General features: G+C 31.8%; 1 protein-coding gene across 1 annotated transcript; it reads right to left on the bottom strand.

The window, feature by feature from the left end:
• Positions 1-794: 794 nt before the first annotated feature.
• Positions 795-8,646, bottom strand: LOC132727776 (phospholipase DDHD1-like; the record flags this gene model as incomplete). Its single annotated transcript, XM_060713356.1, has 7 exons — positions 795-1,044; positions 4,291-4,402; positions 5,449-5,555; positions 6,284-6,440; positions 7,239-7,382; positions 7,773-7,795; positions 8,518-8,646. Coding segments are annotated over 7 exons (803 nt in total), but the record flags the coding sequence as incomplete, so codon positions are not given.
• Positions 8,647-10,194: the final 1,548 nt, after the last annotated feature.

A 10,194-nucleotide genomic window follows, 5' to 3' on the forward strand; every position in this document is an offset into this window, starting at 1 on the left:
ACATTGATGACAGCTTCCTTTTATGAAATTCAACTCTAAAGACTGGCAAACATCTTCAAATTTAATTTATCAATTTTACTATGATAGTTACCTAGTTATTGTTTGTAATTTAAAGGATGTCAATAGGGACAAAAAATATTATTGGACTCTTAATATGCAATACAAATTTTTGTAAAGAAATTCAAACATGCTTTTTAATGTATATTGTAGTTACCATTTTTTACCTCTTTCTGGAATAAATAAATTATCTTTATTATATTCACTGTCATGAATTAAGAACTCTATTAATGCAATAAATAGAAGGAACAAAAATTTCTTTAAAAAGTGGAGCTACATGCCAAATATCTAAGCTCTAGACCATGTCGTTCATGCTCATTCATCAGATTTTTGGATATGGCTGCCCAAAGATCATTCCTGTAAAGTTATGTCAAAATCAATCAAGTGGTTTAGGTATTAGGACAAGAGGTTGGTTAAAGAACTTGTGGATAACAAAAGATGAAATGCAACACAGGACTGATGACGGACATCATGATATCACAAAAACTCTTTGCTAAAAACAGAAACACTACCAAAATAAAATATAATGAACACTAATTTGCATCCTGTTCATTTTATAAATTGTTAAAGTTTGCTTTGCATTTCTTATTGTACATTTGCTTTATAAGTATAACTTATACAAACAGTTCATGTTATCACACAAAGCAAATCATATAAGATGGTAAACCTGTAACATAATGATTATTCAATATATCATTGCAATATATCATTGCAATAAAAAGTTATCCATTAATGTCTATTTTATATCTGTACTGGTAAGTTTAAGAAAAACCCATCAAACTATGCAAAATAGCTTTTCTTCATATCTAAGATCTACTGTATATAACTAGTATCTGTTGTAAAGTTGCTATTCAATTCAAAAAGTATTAGCATGATGGAAAAATTGAAAAAAAATTAAAATTTTACTTACGATGACTGATGAGACAAATTGATCATAAAATGTGATTGGGTTCCAGCCCGTTATGATGTCATAGGTGATAACACAGCCTGATAATACAGGAAAACATCAATCTAAACTTATTTACACAGAATGTGTCCTTAAAATATCTCATCATAAGTAAAGTGAAAGCCTAAGTGTTATGGTGTCTCTCTCTCAACCTATGAATTGTGGATATGAGGTCATGAATTAAGAACTCTATTAATGGACATGTGGTTTGGGTAACACCCAAGGTTAAAATCCTTATCATGGTCATGAGGTTTTAACCCTACTTAAAGTGATGACCATGTTTCCCCAGAAAGCAGACCTAAGAGTGGAGGAAATGAGCTCACAGCTTTTTCTCAATGAAATATGAATAAATATGTTAACAGTAAACTTGTGAAAACATATTCTTTCTTTTTATTATCTTAAATGATAATGAGGATTATACGAATGTCAAGGCAATCAAATCAAAATGGTTAAAAAATCTTTTTTCTCTTTCAGTCACAAGAGGGACTGCATGGTATTTCTATGTGATATATAACAAGCAATTATCATAGTATTGCAAGCAATCCATAAGTCCCCTACCGGTTAGAACCCCAGCAACATTCTGATTTAAATTTTACCAGTGAATAAATGACACGAATGAACTTAAATCTTTTGAGTTCTAAGTTTGTCTATTTCACAGTAATGTGTTAAGTTTCCCTGCCTAGTAAGGAAATTATGTTTATACAACCTTGTCATATTATTATGATGTGGGATTTTAAAGTAAATCCTATAAGGAATGAAGAAGTTGGAGTAAAAAATACCAATTTCTCGAAAAAAATCTAAGTTCAAGGGGGACATAATTCTGGAAATAGTCTTGCTAGAGTATTTAACCTTCTCAAAAATGTTGAGTGATAATAAAAACATATATATGAAGTTTGAAGTAAATACATTAGGAAATAAAGAAGTTATTTCAAAAAGACGTTTTTTTCATCATAAAACTTCTAAGTTCAAGGGAGGTAATACTGATAATTTTTGTGCTAGAGTTGTAAACCTTGTCACATATGATGTGATTGATGACCAGAAACTTATATTTAAAGTTTGAAGTAAACACCTTAAGAAATAAAGAACTTATAGTGAAAAAGCCTAAAAATATAAATCAGCCTTGAAATTCAGGCTATTTGTTGCCATAGCAACCAGAATTTTTAACATAGGAAGAAAAGAAAAAGATGTGCACAATCTGCAGACTGCCATCTATCCATATTTAAAGTTTCATAAAAATATTTTCAGTACTTTTTGAGTTATCACTGGATCCAGTTTATGTGTTAAATTTGCCATATTTTCAGACTATTTGTTGCCATAGCAACCAGAATTTTCAACATAGGAAGAAAAGACAAGAGGGCCATGATGGCCCTGAAGTCGCTCACCTGTATATAGGCCCCCCGGAGCGGGGCAAGTTTAAACCCCAGGGCTTTTATTTGAATAAACTTGGTAGACACCCATTAGAAGATGTTTCATGCTAAACATCTAAGGTCTAGCTTGTTGGGTTTTTTAAAAAAAGATTTTTTAAGTTTTTTCTTTACACATATACTAGTATTTAAAAACAATGACACTCCTGGGGCAGGGCCAGTTTTGACCCCAGGGCTTTTATTTGAACAATCTTTGTAGACACTTACTAGAAGATGTTTCATGCTTAATATCTAAACTCTAGCTATTCGGGTTATTTCCAAGAAGATTTTTAAGTTTTGCTATACACATATAAGGAAAATCAATGTCCCCCGGGGCGGGGCCAATTTTGACCCCAGGGCTCTTAGTTGAACAAACTTGGTAGACATCCATTAGAACATGTTTCATGCTAAATATCTTAGCTCTAGCTCTTTGGGTTCTTTAAAAGAAGATTTTTAAGTTTTTACTATATTCATATAGGGAAAATCAATGACCCCCTGGGGCGGAGCCAATTTTGACCCAAGGGCTCTTATTTGAACAAACTTGGTAGACATCCATTACAACATGTTTCATGCCAAATATCTTAGCTCTAGCTCTTTGGGTTCTTTAAAAGAAGATTTTTAAGTTTTTACTATATGCATATAGGAAAAATCAATGACCCCCTGGGGCGGGGCCAATTTTGACCCCAGGGCTTTTATTTGAACAAACTTGGTAGACACCCATTAGAACATGTTTCATGCTAAATATCTTAGCTCTAGCTCTATGGGTTCTTTAAAAGAAGATTTTTTAAGTTTTTACTATATGCATATAGGGAAAATCAATGACCCCCTGGGGCGGGGCCAATTTTGACCCCAGGGCTTTTATTTGAACAAACTTGGTAGACACTTACTAGAAGATGTTTCATGCCAAATACCTAAGCTCTAGCTCTTTTGGTTTTATAGAAGATGATATTTAAAGTTTTTTCTTTTGGTTGCCATGGCAACCAGAGTTCTGCATGGAATTAAATTCTTTGAACAATTTTCAAAGGTGACCACCAAAGGAACATTCCTGTAAAGTTTGGATGAAATTGGCTTAGTGGTTTATGAGGAGATGTCATTAAAAGTAAGTTTACGGACGACGGACGGACGGACGCCGGACGAAAAGTGATCACAAAAGCTCACCCTGTCACAAAGTGACAGGTGAGCTAAAAAAGACATGCATAATCTCCATACTGCCATCTATCCATATATCAAGTTTCATAAAAATATTTTCAGTACTTTTTGCGTTATCGCGGGATCCAGTTTTGTGGACGGACGGACTGACGGACGTTCTCACAGGACAGTAATTATGTGGCTACTCTATTGTTCTCTCTATTGTTCTTTTTAGCCACACAAAAGAAAATAGCCACATAAAAGCATTACGGAATGAATGACATCAAAGAGAAAGAACAGTTACCTATTGTCCCTCTAGCCACATAATTACTCTCCTGTGAGTGCGGACTGACAGACAGACGGACGTTCTCACAGGACAGTAATTATGTGGCTACTCTATTGTTCTCTCTATTGTTCTTTTTAGCCACACAAAAGAAAATAGCCACATAAAAGCATTACGGAATGAATGACATCAAAGAGAAAGAACAGTTACCTATTGTCCCTCTAGCCACATAATTACTGTCCTGTGAGTGACGGACAGACAGACGGACGGACAGACGGACGGAGGGTAAACCTAAAGTCCCCTCCGGTTAAACCGGTAGGGGACAATTAACATACATAATAATACACAGTTTACTAACAGCTAATCTAAATATATCAAAGCTTCGACAGAATTTCAAACAAAAACTTAATAATCATCATTGACAATCAAATCAAACAAAAAATTCATTAAAAATGTGACAGTACTATACGTACCAAGAGAATGAGCAACAACTGAGACTTTTCCACCATTTGGTTCAAAGTACGGGTGTCTCTCACAAAACATATCATACAATCTGTTCAACTCATTTTCTAAACTGTGTGTTATCTAAATATAGTAATTGTCATTAAACAGATTTTATACCAATAAGACTAACTTACGTAAGTAATATATGGATTAAACAATGAAAAGTATGACCATGAAGACCTTAAAGCTACATTAAATAAATTTCATAAAAAAAGAAATAGCTACATTTTGTTAATTAAATATGTTTCGTATTGACTCTCCTTTGGGTCATCCGTACATCAATAGAAAATCAACAAACATTTTTAAGTAGCAGTCAGAATTTAACGGTATATTTCCGCATTATATTACTGATGTTTTCATACAAATTCAATCTTTTTATGAGATGATTACTTTTTTGTAAACGACAGGGCTAATGCACCGTGAAACTAAAACGGTAAAAGTTTGTTTGCACAAGAATATCTCCTATTTGCTGTGATCCACATGGTTACAATTGATTTTACCATTGTGACGTAGCGCATACACGAGCTAATTATACAAGTCTTCATTTGCATGTTAAAATTCGTATACAAACTTTAGTGTTACCGTGGGGTTTTCCTTTTAAAATCATAACTTATGAACAATTTTTAATGAGATTAACAACAATACTGTTAAAAATGTTAACGAAACTATAGAATGCTTGGTTTGTAAGCCGACGGAAAAATATGTTTACCTATTTTATTTAATGTAGCTTTAAGATATGTGTCTAGTGACTTAGTTTAGATAATAAAAATAGGCTATAACCCTTGTTATTTTGTGCAAGAAGAAGAAACCTGTTGGATACATTAACATAATGTACATTATGACATGAAATTGAATTCTGCCCAAGGAAATATTTAGAAAATGTTCATTTCCTTTTCATATCTCTTAAAAGTTTGTAAAAAAAACAAAATCACATTCATATATTAAAGTAAAAGACAACAACATTAAGCAGTTTTTTCCTTCACAAACAATAATGCAGTCTTCAATAAATATACAGCAAGCATATACATGTTTATGATGTCAGACACAATGCTATGTCAATTGTAATTAAAGAAAACATAGTTTATTGAAGAATAAAGATAAATTATAAAATATTTGAAGAGACTTACCTCTGACCTGTATAATGGACTAGTGTAATACAATACATCCAGAGCACTTGCATTGAGCATAACACGTACTCCCCTCATACGCTGAGGTGTCAAAGATTCAACTGTGTCTGTAAAAAACAATATCTTTCCAGGTGTATTTTTACATAAGTATTGTATACATGCTCCATACAGAGACTAATCAAAAACAAAAGCTATCACACACACAGCCTGCTTGACCATTCTTTGTACATAATGATAAACAAGAGCAATATGGGAATTATATAAGTTCATAAAGGGGAATAGATGAATAAAAATAAATAATGTGAGAGTTATGGATCTTAATAACTTACTTACCATTACGACCCTAAGACAAGTGTGTAATGAAAAAAATTCAGTGGTTATGGAAATTGAACTAACATGAAAAAATCTAAATAATTTTCTTAATTTATTATGCCTACATCTTATCTCCAAGTTTTGTGTTTATACCTTCAACATTGTTTAAGAAACGGGCTATATTAAAGTTTTGCACAACAATGAGGATCACAACAACAACAACAGCCATCATAATAGCTTGACTTTTCTTCGAAACAGAGGAGATAAAAAGTGTGACTTTGTTGGTGGCAGTATTAGAATAGTGGCCAACAAATTCAGATTTTATGCCTGATTGGTTACTTTAACTTTTGTTATTTTAAAGAGACTTCCCTGTTAATAATATGAGAATTCATTAACAAAGTTAAAGGTTCATGTTGAACTAAAACTTGTCTAGTCAAATTTTTTTAAGAGTGAGAACTTGTTATTCATATATTAAGAGTCAATCAGCTGCTTTAATAACATACTTTATTCCAACTTAACCTACCTCCATCTAACCTCAATGAAGATCTCCATTCTACTGGAAGGAACTCTGCTCTCTGGTTTTCTTGATTCTCAAAATTTGGGAACGCTTTAGCCTTCACATGCTCTAGTTTATCTCTCATACTGAAATGTGCAAAAATATGTGACATGCAGTTAGTTATCTATAAGAATAAATTACCATATTAGTTCTCAGATATATATGCAAATCAGCTGTTATCAAAATAGCCGATATTCAAAGCCTCAAGTTTAAAGGTGAAAAATGAAGGGCTGTTGGGGGGAGAGGGGAGAAACAGCCATTGACACACTTTCTCTCAAATAAAAAGCATTTGCCCAAATAATGATAATATCTATAAACGGTTAAAGTGGAAGAGCAATTTATAAATATATTAGATAAAAAAAATTCAAACCAGAAAAAGGTACAACTCATTGCCCTTTATCAAGAAACTGACCTAAATAATATTTATCATCAAGTTGAATATTGGGACATGTAAAATAATGTCTTTAATCAAGATAACTGAGCACTTTTAAAAAAAATTAATTTGTGAAATATATGATCTTACTGGGGTTTTTTTTGCAACAAATGTCAGTCTTGACAAATCAACCGGTATAGAAGTTTTGCAAGAAAAAAAATAAACAAAAAGTTAATGTAATAAAAAAAAATTCTCTAGATTATAAAGAAAACAAACGTTTTAAAACTTTAAAATAAACAAATAAAACAAACGGTTTAACCCTTTAAAATTAACATCCCAATGATGAACAAGTTTTCAATAAAAAAAAAAATATCAAATTTCTTAGCTATTCTAGTGTGTAATTAAATACATTGCATGCAACTTTCAAAATGCATATAATGATACCATGTTAGAAGTAACAAAAAATACTGAATGAAGATTTACAAATATACTGATGCTATGTTACAATTTACAATTAAATCTTTCTTCTTCTCTTTTTTCATAACTTACTCGGGGGCAGCATCTGACAATATGGCCAGTGTCCATTTTCTGACCAATGCCATGTAAACAAAGACAAGATGTAAGTGATGTCTGTAGGTTTAATCGTCCATTTTCATAGCTTCCAACAATAACCTCTATGAAGCCTAGCACCAGCTGAAAATACGCAAGAAGCTTTATACAAATATATACATAATATTTACGCCATATATGTTTATTGGGGGGGTTACTATTGAGTGTTGCACACATAAATCTTTAGAGAGATTCAATACAGATTGATTCTACAAAACTTATTTGTATATTTACTTTGACTGTACAAAAACACTTTCCAAAAATATACAACAATATCATAAAAAAAAAAAAAAAAAGATGACATGAAAACCTTTAATAAAATTATAGAGGTTCAGTGTTTATTATTTATAAATGCAAATATTCCAGTATCTAAACAAATGATTTCCTAAATATAACAGAATCAGTTTTCCTAAAATTGTATTTTCTGTTAAAATTATAAAGATAATTATAAACTACATAAACCACATACTTTACATATATTCTTGTACTGCATGTATCTGCAGTCATAAATATAACCAGTTATTATAAGTTAAACACAATCTTTTGTGAAAACATTGAAAGTTTCAGAATTTTCACACATTGTGCTGCAAATTGATTTTCTAACTTGTATATCTTATATCTATGTGTTTTATTTTTTTCAAAATCATCTCCGTTCAACAGTCACTTAAAATTATGACTTACAGAGTTTCACCATTTGGGACACAAAAATTTGGTTGTTATTGAGAAGTTTTGCTCTAGAATGGTTAAATCTATTGTGAAGTCTGAGTTTGGGAAAACTTGAAACAGTTGTTGTAAAGAGGTAGTTATTCTACAGAGGGCTGTTCTGCAGAGGTTGCACTGTATATTCATATAAATGGCCATTCAATTTTGATCTAAAAATATGAATACAGTCAAATTGTGAACAAAGGAAATCCAAGGAAGATACCAAACATGGCCTTTATAGACAAGTGGACTTTATTTAGAGGCTGCTTTGGTGTTGTTGTTTTTTTTATTAATCAATGATTGTCCAATCCGATTGTCAACAAGGGGTCTCTATTTACAGGTTGATCATAATTCAGATGTGGTCTTTAACACAGGTTTTTGACTGTAATGTGTAATTTTACTTAATCACTTTATTCCAACCATCCTCTTCTCTTTTTTCTAGTATACCAATGCATAATGTAAAAATATAAGGTATAAGCATTTTTCTTAATAAAGTATTTACTACAAAACAACTTACATTTTTGAACACCTATTTTATTTCCAACAGCTCTCAAAAATCTAGAGGATGTTGTGTCACTAAACATGAACACATCTACTGGGGAATTCCACTCCAGATAGAAGTCTGTAAACCGAATGTTGAGGATGACTAGAAAAGAAAAATCAAAACTTTTACTATATATCACAATTTCTTGAACAAAAACTAAAACAATTTTATAAGGAAGACAAAGCAGCAAACATGCAATTCACAGATAGTGGTTCACCTGCCACCTGGTAATTAACATGTCTGCCTTTCAACTCAGTGATCATATTTGATCTCCGCTGGATTGTTATCACATGTCCTTTTATTTTATGATATCTTATTGTTTAAACACTAAAATAGATGAGAAAGAAAATAGCATGAAACAAAAATTCTAAAGTATCCCCACTAACTGGTTAGGCCTAGCCTTAATTCAGAACACTTCCTTAAAGATATTGGCAAGCACAAGCAACTGATTTAGGAATCTATAAAAATATATTCAATCTTACAAACCTGGTTTCGGTCCCTTTTATCTGTGAACAAGTTCTTCTACCAGCCTGTGACCCAGAAATGTTCCAAGGTATTCTGTCTTCTATTTGAGATGCATAGCCATCTTCAACTGGTTGCCATGTATTGTCATAAAACCAAGTAACCTCTCATAATTTTACTTTTGTCATCTTAATAGAATATAAAAAACCAAAATTTCACAAAAGTACAAACAATCTGGCATACATGCCTGATGGTGAAATATGCTGTATATAGCTAACACCCATATTAAACTGGATATTGTTGTTATGCATATAAGAAGGACATTATCTGCATTAAAATGGAAAAATTGTCATTAATGGGAATAGGGAAAGTTGTAAGTCTGCAGGTATGCGGATAACTCATTTTAGGGCTTGTCAAGGGCTCTCACAAATTTACATGGGTTTACCTTCTTTAGATAGGGTGGTAAAACAATTATTGTTGATTTTTATACATCATGTAGAGCTTCATAAGATATGACGAAATATTAGTAATCGTGTGTTAGGGATATAGCACTAGGTGACACTACATGCCCACACAGGAAAACACAAACAACAGACTTTCTTTAAACAAATTTTTATCTATCGGGAGACCAGACATTCATATTTAGTCCAATAAGGGTCTTATATGCAATGGCCTTTTGATATATATTTTATACCTGTAGGTCTACTTAGTTTCCAATGTCCAAAGAACTTAATGTGTGTTTGCTTCTCATTTTATACTCAATAATAAACCCAAGTTTAACCACATCATGGAAGTGACAACAACAAATAAGGATAATGATTTTCTATTCATAATTATTATGGTAATGTAACGATTCGCCACACTAACGATTCGCCACATAATGATACGCCACAGAGTATTAACGATTCGCCACAGTTATGTAACGATTCATTCGCTATGTGTTCAAATACAAACTTTTTCACACCTGTTTTCAAACTGTTGATGGAAAAAAAAAAATTATTTTATATTTCATTGTTTAATTACATAAATTGATGTTGAAAATATACTAAAAACAGCTTTTTCTTTTAAATAAAAACACATGAAAACAAATATTTTATTACCAAAATTACATTACACATTGTTATTAAACTTCGTTATTATTATAAACTAGAAGATATATCATATCGTACAAGATGGGGTATACCATTA

This window comes from Ruditapes philippinarum, unplaced genomic scaffold (assembly GCF_026571515.1).
Source record: "Ruditapes philippinarum isolate M1 unplaced genomic scaffold, ASM2657151v2 ctg16195_1_1_1_1, whole genome shotgun sequence".
NCBI lineage: Eukaryota > Metazoa > Mollusca > Bivalvia > Venerida > Veneridae > Ruditapes > Ruditapes philippinarum.